This window comes from Prionailurus viverrinus, chromosome C2 (genome assembly GCF_022837055.1).
Source record: "Prionailurus viverrinus isolate Anna chromosome C2, UM_Priviv_1.0, whole genome shotgun sequence".
Lineage (NCBI taxonomy): Eukaryota > Metazoa > Chordata > Mammalia > Carnivora > Felidae > Prionailurus > Prionailurus viverrinus.
Genome location: NC_062569.1, coordinates 36,486,499 through 36,501,701, shown reverse-complemented (window position 1 = coordinate 36,501,701; position 15,203 = coordinate 36,486,499). Strand labels below are relative to the sequence as shown.

General features: G+C 51.9%; 1 protein-coding gene across 2 annotated transcripts in view; it reads right to left on the bottom strand.

Moving 5' to 3' along the window:
- Positions 1-3,292: 3,292 nt before the first annotated feature.
- The window catches only part of SPSB4 (splA/ryanodine receptor domain and SOCS box containing 4), an 82,088-nt gene continuing 70,177 nt past the window's right edge, over positions 3,293-15,203 (bottom strand). Inside the window, exons 3-4 of one of the 2 annotated variants that reach the window (XR_007155965.1) lie at positions 4,744-4,838; positions 4,563-4,656 (exon numbers count right to left, since the gene is read on the bottom strand). Coding sequence is in view for 1 of the 2 variants with exons in the window: in XM_047876628.1 (XP_047732584.1) it covers positions 4,529-4,656 (128 nt within the window). In the remaining variant the exon portion in view is untranslated. Of the gene's footprint in view, positions 4,657-4,743; positions 4,839-15,203 lie in introns of both variants that reach the window. The other variant, XM_047876628.1, reaches the window with a different exon arrangement.

Here is a 15,203-nt window from a genome sequence, read left to right as displayed (position 1 = left end):
GGTTTGAGCCCCACATCAGGCCCTGTGCTGACAGCTCAGAGCCTGTGTGTCCCTCTCTCTCTGTCCCTCTTTCTCTGAAAAAGAAATAAACATTTAAAAAAAGAGTACCCAGGGATTCTTTTCCTTGTCCTCTAAGAGTTCATCCTCTAACCAGGGGCATACTGGTTAACCCTGGTATCTGGGCGGAGATCCTGGGTGTCTGTGAGCTCCTTGGACATCGGTGCCCGAGGCTGTGAGGCACTTCAAAGTCAAGTTTAGAACTCACAGACTCCCCTCCCGAAGCCGCCCTTGGTTGAGTGTGCTTGTGTATGTGACTGTGTTATAGCAATAGTCCCGAGAGGTGAACTCAGAAGCCTTGACCCAGATCCAGACAGTTACACCCATGAGGGAGGTTGGCAGTGAGAGGTCCTGATGCTGTGCTGTGGGAAGGGTGGACCTAGGGCTGGATCACAGAACAGAGGCCTCTTCTCAAGAGGCTGTCACTACTCAGCTTTGGCCAACATCACCGTCAAGGAATGTGGGCCTGGTCTCAGCTCATCTCCCTATTTTTTAAGAGACGTCAGAAATCTGGATTTTCTGTTAAATTACTTGATTTTACTGGGTTGGGCTCAATTTTATTTAAACACACACATGAAGTGGGAAGACAAAACACGTCTACAGACTGGAATGGGACTCAGGCCCTCAGAACTAGAGGGAAGAGAAGACCAGCTCCTTGTGTTTTGGACTCATTGTGGACATTCCTCTCCTTGCCAGGGGCCTGGGGAGAGGTGCCACATGGTCTCCTGTCCGTTGGCTGAGGCCCAGCCGTGTCTCCCATTCAGGGGCTGCAGCTGGGAGCCGGGTCCTGGAGAGCGGGCCCGGCTGTCCTGCACAAATCAACCATCAAGTAACCGTGTTCCTTGCTACCTGCTGCCCGTCTGGCTGCCACACAGTGAGGTGATGAAATCTTTGTTTCTTAGTGAAAGATGGCCCCCAAAGAAGCCAGCTGCTGGCAGGAGGGTTTGAAGAGAAAGCAAAGGAAAGAGGATGGCCTTTGTCCAGAAAATGGCAATGTTAGATGGGGTAAAGCTCAGCTCTGTGGGGGGCTGTGCCCCCCATATGCTCTGTTCATAGACAGTTAGAAAGCAGTTAGCGGGACTGTCTCAGCAAGTGCCTCCAACAGAACCAGGTCATGGAGAGAAAGGCCGAACCTCAGAGAACGTGCCAAGGATGAGAGAGAGCTGGGGGCTGGGTTGTGATGAGCACTGGCTCTGGGGAATGGTCAGAGGCTCCTGGGATGCCTGCACTGGTGTGTGTGTGTGTGTGTGTGTGTGTGTGTGTGTGTGTGTGTAGACAGTGCTAATACACTAGGAACCCTGGGGACATGTCACACATCATAGGCAAACTGAACTAGTGCTTGAGGCAGGGTGGCAGCACAGTGGCTCTTGACCTGAGCCCATCTCACCAGGGCCTAGAAGCTCCTGCTTTGAGGATGGGACAGCAGGAAGTTCCCCCACCCAGAGATCCACCTCCCCCACCCCCCACCCCTGCTTTCTGTGTATGGCTCCCTCTCATTTCTTCCCAACTCTGCATCTCTGCACTGGTTTTCCTTCACCATCATCAGTCCTGGGCCCTTTCCGCTCCCCTCCCTGCTCTCTAGCCCTGCCCAGCTCCTTTCTTCCCTCTGACTTCATTCCATGGCTTTGCTTCCTATTACCTGTCTCCGGCTCAGAATGAGAGGTCCAGCAGGGCAGGGCCACATCCCCTCCTTCCTGTTCTGGCAGTGCTGGGCACACTCCAATGTCCAACAATACCTGCAGAATGGCTAAGGGGGTGAAAGGGCCTGAGTTCCTGGAGGCTCATGGCCAGGTCCTTGGCTCTAGCAGGAATTCCTCCTCTCCCCCAGAGACTTTTCTTGCAGGTTCCATGGGCACCCCAGGTACAAGGGGGGCACTTCCACACACATCTCCACCTCGTGGGCCTTTGCTGAGACCACACATCTGGTCCAGGTCTGTGTGGGAACAACAGGCCCAGGCTCTACCACCCCAAGGCTCTCAGCCCACTGGGACAGCCAAGCCAGCGCTTGGGCAAGGGCCCTGGGAGCCGGGAGAGGCATCCTCAAGCCTGGGAGGCGAGGAGCAGACTCTCAGAGCAGGTAGAGGCTGGTAGGTGGTTTTAAGGAGGGCTTCCTGAAGGAGGGTGAATCTAAGCTGATCTTAGAGAAGGTAAAGCAAGGACAGGGAGAGTATTGCTGGGGTAAAGGAGATTACATAAGCAAGGCGTGGGCAAGACAGGTGTCTTTAAGCTGGAAAGTTGTTGCTGAAACTAGGACCCTAGGAGTCAGGAGAGGAAGGATCCTTGTCCACTGGCCACCTGGTCTAGCCACTACAGTGTGTAGAGAAGGAAATGGTTTACCCAAGGTCACAGCACATTAAGTCACAATGCTGGGACTCAAACCCAGGCCCCCTGACTCCCAAAACTGAGCCCAGCCTCTGCCCTGACATCAGAGCAAGGGAAGAACACTGACCCGGGTGGTAGGCTTAGCCGGTCTGATGCTTTCGGTCCATCCTCACCAAGGTTGTTTTTGCTGAAAAAACAGGTATGAGGAGTGCCTCCTCCTCCAGGAAGCCTTCCCTTCAGGCCCTTATCTTCCTACACCAGCTTTGTGATCTTCCTCTCCCTTTATTAGTCAGTAACATCTGTAAACATCTCCCCTGGAGGGACAGATCTGCCTATGCTCTGGGTCCTCAGAGGTTGGCACCGTGCATGTTGGTGGCCTGTACTGCTGAGTGAATGCTGTGCCCGTCCTGGCCCAGGCCTTGTCTTGAACTGGCTCCTGATCTGCTCGCAGCTCCAAGCCTGTCTCGGCTGCACACTCACCCTTCAGCCGTTTGCACCACTCCTCGATGATGACATGCACATCCAAAGTCACATCCAGTTCCACCTCTGGGTCCAGTTTGAAACTGTTATCCCATAGGGTTCACCCTGCTTGACCCTGTGCTCCTTGCAGAGCCCACCCTTGGACACCCCCATCCCGGCATCGTCCAACCTGTTTTCCCACCGTGGGGACTAGCTTTGTGGGGACCCAGGCCCCAGACACATTCGTTCTTCCGGGGCAGGCCTTTGTAAAGTGACTCGGGTTTGGGCTCAAGTGGGAACGACAAGATGGAAGACGCGAGAAGAGCCTGGAGAGGGGTTCCCACTTCTGCCTTATGAGGGTCTGGGAACACACCAGCCAGGCTGATGAAGGACACCCTCCCACACCTCCCCACACAGCACTTAGTAAACAGCGGAAGGACTGAACAACACACTTTATTAGAAACGCTCCTCATTCATCAGTCAAATTCACATTAAAGTCGGGGGAGGCGGTGCCGTCTGGGGCTCTGGGATCCCACTGCGGTGACAATTTCCAGTTATAACGGAGTCTGGACAGAGCTCTGGGAGTGCACGAGAGATGCCCAACAAGGGTGGTGGCGGCATCCCCAGGAGAGGACCAGGCTCGGGACCTGCACCCCTACGGGTCCGGGGCCGCCCGTGCAGCCCCAAGCTGATAAATAAACAGCACATCGCACACACGCTTGAAACAGAAACAAACTCGTTCGTGTCTCCTAAAGTGAAAAAATAATTCGCTCAAATAAAGCTTTGTGACGGCTAGGTACATCCGAATGGACGGTTGCCTAGAGTCCCTCGGCACCCCAGGAAGGCTCCCCAGCCTGAGGCCACCATCCACTCGGGTGTCACGATGCCCCCACTTCCCCCATTAGCACCTTTGGACTACGTACTGCCCTCACCACATTCCTCTTTTAAAATGCCACCAGATGTAAGATAATAATAATCAAGGCTACACTCTGTCCCCGGGGTGAATTAGTCAGACTCAGCTTCCCCGAAGAGAGGTGCCCGGGGTAGCCAGGGAACTGTGGGTCAGCGGTGGGGACAGAGGGCACGTGAAAGGGTAAGTAAACAATGTGCAAAGAGGTAAGCTGGAAGGGGTCTACACACGGCTTTGTCCACTTGCCAATTCTGTCATCAGGCATCCCTGGGTAACAGTCTTTCAAAGGAGCACAAAGTCCCGAGGTGTCAAGAGGGCGTCGGCACCAAGCTGCTTTCGTCCTTCATCATTCGGCTGCACTTTCCTCCCAGAACTGGCCAGTCTTCCCCGGCCCTGTCTGTACCCGGGCACACCACAGCGAGCCTCCCGCCCAAATGTTTCATTCATTCTCGTGAATAAGGAGACACGCTCTCTGATCAATACCGGGGCTGCTGTGTCTTCTTGGTCGGGGGGCAGGATCTCCGCTGGGTGGAGGCTCCGGGCTCCTCATGGCTCCCAAGGAGGCGCCTGACTTAGGAGGGCTGCCTCCAGGGTGGCAAATACTGTTGGCAAGGGACATTTCACTTTCAACGTTGGGAACGCGTCCTGGTCCTTTCTAAGAACGGAGTGTCCTGGCGTTCTGGGGCGAGGAGGAGGACGCCTTCCTGAATGTACTGTGTGACCGTGAAATGACAGGCCCAGGCCCTGCTGTGTGTGGGTCCCCACTGCTGCTCCTCAGCCTCACTGGTACTGCAGATAGTTTTTGAGAGATTGAGGCAGGGGCAGGGAGCCGATGTCCCGTAGGCGCTGGCGGCCCAGGGCCAAGCGGATGGATCTCCGGCACAGGTCCATCAGCGGCAGGGGCTCAGCTGCAACGAGAGGAAAGTGGATTAGTCTTGCCGCTGCCTTCACACACCTGCTCACCCCTGCCTACCATCTGCCCGCCACAGGCGCACCTGCTCCTCTGATCTGGCCTCCAGGGCTGGGACTCCTCCTCCGGGAAGGCTTCTTCAGTTATACTAGCTGGAGGCTTAGAGCAGGGGTTTTCAAACTGTGGGAAGCAACTGATTAAAGAATCCCGAAACCGGGGTGCCTGGGTGGCTCAGTTAGACTAAAGAATCCCGAAACTGGGGTGCCTGGGTGGCTCAGTTGGTTAAGTGTCGGACTTCGGCTCAGGTCATAACCTCACAGCGCATGAGTTCAAGCCCCGCCTCGGGCTCTGTGCTGACAGCTTGAAGCCCGGAGCCTGCTTCAGATCCTGTGTCTCCCTTTCTCTCTGCCCCTCCACCGCTCACTCTCTGTCTCTCTCAAAAATAAGTAAACATTAAAAAAAAAAAAAAAAAGAGGGGCGCTTGGGTGGCTCAGTCAGTTAAGCCTCTGACTTCTGTTCAGGTCATGATCTCGGAGTTGGTGAGTTGGAGCCTGGTTGCGGACTCTGTGCTGACAGCTCAGAGCCTGGAGTCTGTTTTGGATTCTGTCTTCTTCTCTCTCTGCCCCTACCCCTCTCACACTCTGTCTCTCCCACTCAAGAATATAAATAAATAAATAAATAAATAAATAAATAAATAAATAAATAGAATTCTGAAATCAATTCATTGGATGGTGACCAGCAATTTAAAAAAATAATTAAAAAAAAAAAACAAAGAAGAAAGACAAGAAAGAGAAAATGGAGAACAATGACCACAGCAAGAGTAAGTATTCCATGAAAGCTGTTTCTCTGATATGCATGTTCCGTGTGTCTCAATGGAAAAAATACTTCTCTCTGCAGGTCCCGATAAAAATGAAAGCCTCTGACCTAGGAGGGGATCTGCAGTGGGCTTCCTCTTAGAAACAGGTTAGGCTTGGGGAGGCTGTTTGAAATTCCATTGAACCCTCAAACTTCTCCTGTAGCACCTTTTGATAATCAGCAGAGGGATGTATTTTCTTCTAATATCCAGTTCTGGGAAAATTCATGAATTAAAATTCATAACCCATAGAACATCTGGATGTGGGACCAAGTTTAATTAGTTTTACTGCACACATATTTATTAAGCTCTTATTCTCTTCCAGGCCCTCTGGACTTAGGTATACAGAGATAACTAAACCAAGGCCAGAGGCAGTCCTGGAAGTAGAGAAAGGCTCAGGGCTGGAGTTTAAGCAGGTGAATACTTGTAACAGAGTGTAATAGATGCAATGATTCCTAAGTGCACAAGGGGCAGAAACTGGGCAGTTCCTATGGAAGAATTGTTTGAAAGCTTCAAAGAGAGGATTGCTGAAAAGGTTTTGAAGGATGAATAGGAGTTTTATGTCACGTTAGGGAGGGGAGTATTCTAGGCCTAGAGAACAGGCAAAGGCACAGAGGCATAAAACAGGACAGCCTGGAAGGTCTGGAAGGAGAGGAATGGTGCTGGTCAGCTGGGTCAGGAATGAGAGGATGGTGGTAACATGTTGTCTCATATGGCTTGTAAAGGGCTAGTTTCCCCAAGCTGATGGTAACACGTTAGAGGCCTAATGCTGCATCTTTTTTTTTTTTTTAAGGTTTTTGTTTTTGTTTTTGTTTTTGTTTGAGAGAGAGAGAGAGAGTAGGGGAGGGGAGAGAGAGATAGAAAGGAAGACAGAGAGAATCCCAAGCAGGCTCTGCACTGTCAGCACAGAGCCCGGTGTGAGGCTCAAACTCATGACCCCAGCCGAAATCAAGAGTCGGACACTTAACCAATGGAGCCAACCAGGTGCCCCCTGGAGCTGCGTCTGAACGCTTTTTTGGTAACAGAACAAGTGACGGTTTAAAAGCATCTATGATGTGCTAAGATGCCATAAAACTGTAAGTAGTGAATACTGACACAAGAGTTGTGATAGGAATAATATAAGGGACGGGAAAGAGGTCAAGAGTGTGTTTTGGAGGAATTTTCATTTACGAGAGCTGCGGAGTTAATATGGAGAGCCATTCGAGTTAAAGTAGGATGTGGCCGGTGCACTGGAAGCCACACACCAGAGTGTTCCCAGCTCTCCTTCACTCGAGACGAGGCTGTGCTGTGTGGCATATCCACGGGGAATATTGGTGGCTTTAAACATTCTTGCCTCCGTATCCTCTTTTGACCCTCATATGAACACTCATGTTGGCCAGGGAGGCCTGGCCTCCTGTTTTTCAGGCCCAGAGAGCAGATCAGTCACCGTCAGTCACATGGTCACACAGTCACCATGCCTAGACCCACACCCAACACCTCTCTTGAGGCGTTCCCATAGCTACACCCTGGTACCCAGCTCTCCTTCTCCCTGTCCTCCCGTCTGGTTCTGATCCAAGCTTTGCGCTGCTCCCCAAATCATGCCTCTGTGAACACCCCCTCCCAAATCCCAATCCTCCTATCTAGTTATAGTTACTTTAAGTTGTTTATTTATATATTTTTTATTTGAGTATAGCTGACACTCAATGTCACATTAGTTTCAGGTTAACTGTAGTCACTCTTTACTGAAGACTTATGTGGTCAGGTGCTGTGGGGAGCTGCTCACGTGAATGTATTATCAAACTCATATCACAACAACCTTTTGGGGTAGAAGTTATTATAACTATTATTATTACCCTCATTTTATTGATTTATTTTTTAAGTTTTTTTTTTTAGCTTATTTATTTTGAGAAAGATGGAGATAGCATGAGTGGGGGAGGGACCGAGAGAGAGAGGAGGGACAGAGGATCCCAAGCAGGCTCTGCAGTGTCAACGCAGAGCCCAATGCCGAGCTCAAACTCACAAAACCATGAGATCGTGACCTGAGCTGAAGCCAAGAGTCAGATGCTTAACCGACTGAGCCACCCAGGCACCCCTATCCCTATTTTAAGGAGGAGGAAACTGAAACACAAAGAGGGTAAGTCACTTGCCCAAGGACATATGGCCGGTAAGGGCCCCAGCCGGGAGCCAGTCCCCACTCGTGGCAGAGCCCAGGTGGGCCCCGTGCACCAGGTGTCCTGACCAGAAGTGCACTCTTCCTCCACTTAGACAAACGTGGCAAGGGTTTTCAATTCCATTCCTCGTCACAAGCAGCCTGTGAACTTCTTAAAGGACATGAGCCGACTCACCTGTCCTAGGACCTACAGCCCTCAGTCTGCACACAGGGGGATGGCCCGGAAATTGTCTGTTCAATGAACAAATTGATGTTCTGCCTCGGGGCATGTCCTCTATAGATGTTTTAAGCTATTGGAATAAATTGCTCTTACCCAGAAGCATGTCTGCCTTAGCTCCCCCATGGTCCTGTAAATCCCTCCCCCCCAACAGGGCAGGTTTCAATTCAGGTGGGGATTTAATTGTGGTGGGGATTCAGTGAGCTGGAAAGTGTAACGCACTTAGCATGATAACACAGAGTAGGTGTTTAACACGTGCCATTTCTAGCTATCTCCTCCCCACCCGTGCATTTGTTTGGTTGCCCTTGGTGAGGATAAGCTTGGGGAGGGCTGTTAACAAGGTAGGTTTTGGCTCTGAGGGGAGAGGGGCTGGCACTTTGCATCAGGAAAATTCTGAGCTGTTAATGTCTGATAATCATGCCAGAGCTTGAAAGCTTCCTTAAATATTTTAAAGCTCTAGGCACACATCAGGTCCTCAATGCCCAAAATGCTAAGCCTTGTCAAGCAAACCCAATGCCCTGTGTGTTCCCTGCCTAGTTAGGGGCTGAGGAGGAGGAAAGAACTCTGTTTATCCTCATTCCTCTGCGGTCTTTGAAATCAGTCCAGAGCCCAACTCCAAAGGAAGTGAGAAAGGGGGCTGGGGCTGGAGTTCAGGGCACGTCTTTAGCTCTGAATAGGAAATAAAAATCATCTCTGCTAATTTCTGAGCGACCTGTAAACTGAAGGCTGCACAGCAATGCCAGGGTGCACAGAGCAAGGCCTTGCTGCAGCTGTGGAACTTCCAGCACTTCAGGGATGCCCAGTGTTGGCTGGGCCCACCCTCCAACTCCTCTCTCTGACTCCCCTTGGCTTTGGAACCCTTTGAAGAACTGCCAAATGCCGAGGCTTGGAAATGATCAACCAGGTGGGAAGAGAAACACAGAATCTTTCAGCACAGGAGCCATTTTCAGAAATGTTTTCCAACCAAAACGACAATTGGAAAGGAGTCATTGTTCACAAAAGCACCTATGCAAGTGGCCAATAAGTATGTGAAGAAGTGCTCAACTTTATGAATTGCCAGAGAAGTACAAACTGACACTATAATGTGACTCTGCTGTCTGCCAGCCAGAATGGCCAAAATGAAAACAAGGCAATAGCAAGTGCAGACGAGGATGTGGGACAATTGGAGCTCTCATGACGCTGAGGGCATGTAAGCTGGCACAACTATTTCGGAAAACTAAAGTTGAGCCTGTGGCCTGCAGATTTCCTTCCAGTGTGCACCAGTGTGCTAAATGCAGGTACACGAATGCTCCTAGACGCATTATTGGTTTTTAAAGGTTATTTATTTTGAGACAGAGACAGAGAGCGAGCAGGGGAGGGGCAGAGAGAGAGAGGGAGAGAGAGAGAAATCCCAAGCAGGCGCCGCACTGTCAGCACAGAGCCTGATGCGAGGATCGAACCCACAAACGGTGAGATAACAACCTGAGACGAAGTCAAGAATCAGACGTTTAACCCACTGAGCCACCCAGATGCCCCAGAAGCAGTATCTGTAAGAGCACGAATCCGGAAACAATTCTACTGTCCACCAACAGTGGAATGTAAGCGTAAATTGTGTATCTTCACATAGCACAACCCTAACCAGCCATGAGAAGGAGGAGGACCCACAATTATATGCAAAAACACGGATGAATCACAAACATAATTTGGAGTGAAAGAAAAGTACATTTTGTGTGACTTCACCTATAAAGTTCCCAAAACAAGATGATGACATTAGGGCAGTGGCGATACTGGGCAGGGGGCGATTAGGAGGGGGCAGGAGGAGGGGCGCCTGAGTGGCTCAGTCGGCTAAGCAGCTAGGCAGCTAAGTGTCAGACTTCGGCTGATGTCATGATCTCATGGTTTGTGAGTTTGAGCCCCGTGTGGGGCTCTGTGCTGATAGCTCAGAGCCTGGAACCTGCTTTGGATTCTGTGTCTCCCTCTCTCTCTACCTCTCCTTGGATCACACTCTGTTTCTCTCTCAGAAGTAAATAAATATTTAAAAAAAAAAAAAAAAAAGGAGGGACAGGAGGAAGCTGGGGGACAGGTATTGTCCTGCTCTTTGAGTTCTGGTTGTACCCGCGTGTTCAATTTATAGAAACCATCCAGCTTTGTCACCTGAGACTTGCATGCTTTCTGCATATTTATACATCAAAAATGCATTAAGAAAAATAAAAGGTCACTGACTGAGTGGGGAGTGCCTCCACTCCATGGTTGGGGGGTGTGGACACAAGCCAGACGTCTTCCCAGCGGCCTCAATGGGGCCAAGTGAGGAGAGGAAGCTGCTTCGGAATCCTGTCTCCTGCTCCCACCACCAGTGGGCCAGGCAGTTGGCTCACCTTCTCGGGACCACATTTTTCTCATCTGTAAAGTGGGGACAGCAACACTTCCAGCCACGTGTTGTGACGATAGTATGCCACAGCATGCTCCTTGCCTTAAAGACATTCTCTCTACGGTAGGTCTTATTTCAGGCCATCAGCCCAAGAGGCACCATTAAAAATAGTAGCAATTTACTTATTGTGTTTCTAAAAATGCCTCAGTACATGGTCCTAATTGACAATGCTCTGCTCTTGATGAAGATTTATTGAAGCTGGGGCTGCATGTCTGGTTCCACGCTAAAAATATCACAAGGCAATCATTTCCAAGGTTCTGTGGTGACCTGAATTCTTCCGTAACTCTCCATCAACCCCTTGTACAACCCCAAGTAAGCCATGGAACTTCTCAGGGACTCTTGTTTTGCTGTCAACGAAGTGGGGAAGTTAGATCATCTGGCTTAGAGAGTCCATATCTGTGATGGAAACGGTGAATGGTGGAGATTTCACACAGGGATTGGTGGCTTAAGCAGCTTCCCTGGGCCTCTTGAGGTCTCCTCTGCTCGCAGTGGAAGATGCCAAGATGTGAGTCCTACCCTACATCCATCCCTACATTGATATTTTGAAAAAAGATCAACAGTTTAAGGTCAGGAGATGAAATTCTTTTGCAACAGCTATAGACAGTGGTCACCAGATAGGGGAAGGTTTGAGCACCAGCCTTGAAACCTGAACTTCAGTAGACGTGGGTACTGTTTTTTTTGGGAAAAGAAATGAGAAGACACGCAAATGGGCAACCACATACAAGCTCTATATGCCTGACACCGTGCTAATCACTCATCCATAGACTATGGTTTTGGTGTCAGAAGACTCAGAGAATTCTCTGCATGCCTCCGGGCCTCCCCTCATGCTGCTCCTTCAGCTGTCAGACCCCCTGCCTGCCTGCCAGAAGCCTGCCTCCTCTATAGGACCCCAACTAGGTGTCACCTCCTCGCCAATGGCGTGGCTTCTCTGCCTTCTGTGTCTATACCTGTCAAGTGTCGCTCCACTTAATTACACAAATGGACAAATATGATGTTACGCATTCACTTCTAAAATATATGGCATCCCTGTACCAACCCCATGGCCCCATCATGCTCTGCAGGGACCTCAGCTCATATCTAGAAAGCATTTGGAATCTGGAGTTTTCTCTTAGCAAGCTTCACTGTTTCCCCAGCAAAAAGTGTTGTGACTGCAGCTGGGACATAAGCAGCGTTTTCTGATGAACTCTGTCCCAACAAGCATCACTGGCACAGATGGTCCCCACAGCACAGGTGGGGCCCGCGTTTTTCCCCCGGGATAGAGAGCGAGCGAGCCCCTTCACAAGCATGGGAATGCTGCACAACAGAACAGTCCTAAATAATGCATGGCCTTCCCTAGCAACACCGCGGAGCAGGGACGTGGGAAACTTCCAGAGGGGAGAATCCGGAACAAAGTGTGCTAGGAAACACCACCTGAACTGTGTGAGGCTGTGCCTGAGGCGGCAGCCTGGACCCCCGGCTTCTACCTCTCCCACCCATGTCTCTCGAAAGGGCAGAGGAGATGTGCACCTGTGTGCACGTGTGTGTTTAAAGGATCTGACAACAGTACTGGAAAGCAAGACAGGCAGTCAGCAGCCTAGACGTTCGGACAAATTCTGGGAAGACAGGGACAGGACGGTGGAAAGATCAAGCAGAGAACTGGCAGCCCTGTGCACCAGGGGTGGACACGGCTCTCACCAAAGGAGCCCTGGAGAAGACCCAAGTTCCAGCAACAGAGGGCAAGACATGGGCTATCATCAGGGTAATCCCTTGGAGAACTACAAGCTCAGCATCTGGGACAGCTGAAGCCTCGGCTCGCTCTCTGCAGGAGACAGACAGCCTCGGGGAAGCTCCTGGTCAGCGCTGCGGTCAAACAGAGATGCCGAGTGGAGCACGAGCCAGCCCTTCTCCACCGCAGAGGGCATGCTGGCCGGGGGGAGACGCTTCCATCTGGATGAAGCGCCCGCGGGTCTGGCCCGCCCAGCTCCCTGACCCAGTCCTCTCCAGAAAGGTGGGTCCAGAAAGACAGCGGTCACCCGAAGACTCCACAGCACTCCCACCGCAGGGGAACTGCACTGCTACGGAGCGAAAAGCAGCTACCCTTCAGATTCTGAAAGAGGACCCTCTGCCCACCCAGTCTGATTGTTACTCAAGGAGGTGCTCCTGCAGAATGAAAACGTGCTCCAAGAAACAGGATGGCACGAGTTTCCAGGAAAAGGAGAGAGGAAATGGAACGTGCATGTGAAGGAAGGTGGAGGGATGGGCATGAAGAGCCGTTAGATCTCCTGCCTGTGGCCGTCGCGTCTCTCAAGTGCCATCCTCCCCGTGACGCTCTCTGCCTCCTCACCTCTGGCCCCAAACCTCAGCCAATCTTCCACTGTGCCCTCTGGAACTGCAGCTTTGTACGCAGAAAATGGCACCCCTGACTTCCCCAGGAGCTCCCCCCACCTCCTGCCTGAAGGGCCCGTAACATTCTTTCCCAGACTCCACGGCCCCTCGGCCTTCCCTGGGGGCCGTCTGTGCCCGCAGGCCCAGGAGGCGGGCAGACTCCTTGCACATGTGAAGCTCCACACCTGCCATTCACTTGTGAGAATTCCCAGCTCCTCTTTGCACCCCTTGGCTCTGACCCTTGCTTCTTTCATCCACTGACCTCTGGCCCCTTGTTTGTCAGGGTGCTGGCCTGGCCTCCCAGGTCCCCTCTCCGCCCACACCTGCCGCCTCCGCCTCTGACGCAGTCCTCCACAGGCACAACCCTCTCATCACTCAGGCTCCTGGTTCTGGACCATCTCGTGCTTGGGACACTCCCTTCCACCCAGTGCCCACCCCTGGGTCATGCCATGGAGCTCAGCCACATTCCCTAAATGCCCATTTCAGCACCCCAGTCTCTGACCACTGGATCAGCCTCCCCCACTGTGGCCACAGGACCCTCTCCTTTTTCGCTCAACCCATCAGCATTCTTTTCTTTCACCTTCCTCCTCACCCCAGCTGCATGATTCACCATTCCCAGCGACAAAGGATGGGGGGGTGCAGACGGGTGGGATGGGTAGCCACTAAGTGGCCGGGGGCGCAGGGCTGGAGACTGAGAACATACAGGGAGCTAGGAGCCCCTTGAGCTCGGTTCATCTCTGTTCAGGTCCATTTCAGGGCCCCCTCGCCCTGAACCTGCTGCACAGCTAAGTGAAAAGTGACTGAGCAGCTGGCAGCCCTGGGCTGTGGTGGGCCTCGGCCACCAGCTGGCAGGGTGGCTTCGCCTTCCTCCTTAGGGTCTCAGCCTCTATCAGCGTGGCAAGTGGTTTGGCAAGAAGGCTCAGGGTCCCTTCCACAGCTGACACTTGGCAGAACGGAAATCAGATTTAATCCTGGCAGCGGAAGGACTCTGACTGAACCCAATCAAATTAGGCTTCAATGTACATGAAAAAGTGAACGGCAAGGCTTCCGTGAGATAAATGTTAGATGAGCCTTGGAGATTTAGGGCCGTGGCTCTCATGCTAGCACAGGCAAGGTGGGCTTCCTGGGGGAGGTGGTACTGAGCCGTACTCTGCTGTGTTATCAAAGGCAGGGCTGGGTGCTCGGAGGCCACACTCAGGCTTACCAAGTGAGACTCATGTTAGCCACAGTCTCACATTAGCACTGCCGAAGGAATGAAGACTCTTGGTGACCTGAGTCCTTCATCTGAGGGCCTTCTATCCATGGGTGCTCTCTGCTCTCTTGGCCCGGATCTAGCAGAGCTGGGGTTGCCTGCCCACTCACTCTGCCGCTGTGCCCAGGCCCCGCCAAAGCCAGTGGGTGGATGTCGGCTGCTGCCTTCACCCCACTGTGAGGAAGAATGAATGGCTCCAGGCAGGTGCTGGGGGACTCGGGCCTCTCTGGGGATTTGTGGCCTCAGGCCTGTTGAGCCGCCTCAGCCCCTAAGCGGTTGCAGGCTAAAGAAGCCTCTGTGTGTTTAGGCTGGGTGGGGGGGGGAGGGGACTGGGGAGACAGAAAGAAGATCCCGTCACTTGCCCAGCCTCTTGAGAGCCTGGCAGGGGAGTGGGGAGCGGTACTGGAGAGAAATCCTAGCTCAGCTTCCGTCCTCCTACAGGGCCAAGGTCAGTCTCTGTTGACAGCAAACTTGAAATTTCCCTGAATGATGTAAGATCTCTTCGCTGGCCCATCCTGCAGATGGGGAAATCAAAGCATGAGGACATCACTGTTATTATTTTTTTTAATGTTTATTTATTTTTGAGACAGAGAGAGACAGAGCATGAATGGGGGAGGGGCAGAGAGAGGGAGACACAGAATCGGAAGCAGGCTCCAGGCTCCGAGCCATCAGCCCAGAGCCCGACGCGGGGCTCAAACTCACGGACCGTGAGATCGTGACCTGAGCTGAAGTCGGACGCTTAAACCAACTGAGCCACCCAGGCGCCCCAGGACATCACTGTTATAATCAAAGTCTTCTTAAGAGGGCTTGGAGGGACACCAGAGTCCCAGTGTCATGTTGTGGACTTTGAGGATAAAGTCTTGTCCCTCTAATGCAACGATGAATCACAGATGCAGGCACTCATCATACTTCTACTTCTAAACTTGCTTTGTAGGACCTGAGCAGGGAGCTGGGCACACAGGGGCTCCCGGGGCTACAGATGGGTCAGGGAGATGAGAATGAATGGTGGCAGCCCAGCTGGGTTTGTGTCTAAGAGCAGGAATTGTAAGGGGGGTTGTGAGAGCCAGGAAGAGGGGCACCTAGCCCAGCCTGGGATTATCCAGGATGGCTTCCTGGAGGAGGCTGCAAGTAAGAGAAGTTTCAGAAGATGAATAAGAGCTAGCTTTACTGCTGGGTGAGGATGTCTATTGGCTCCAAAGCCATCTCTCTAAGATGTGTTTAAGGAATCTCGTTTGTGTAAGTAACATTGGGAAAAGTTCACAGTTTTCTCAAATGACACTTTGAGGAAACAAAAACCAGTTGT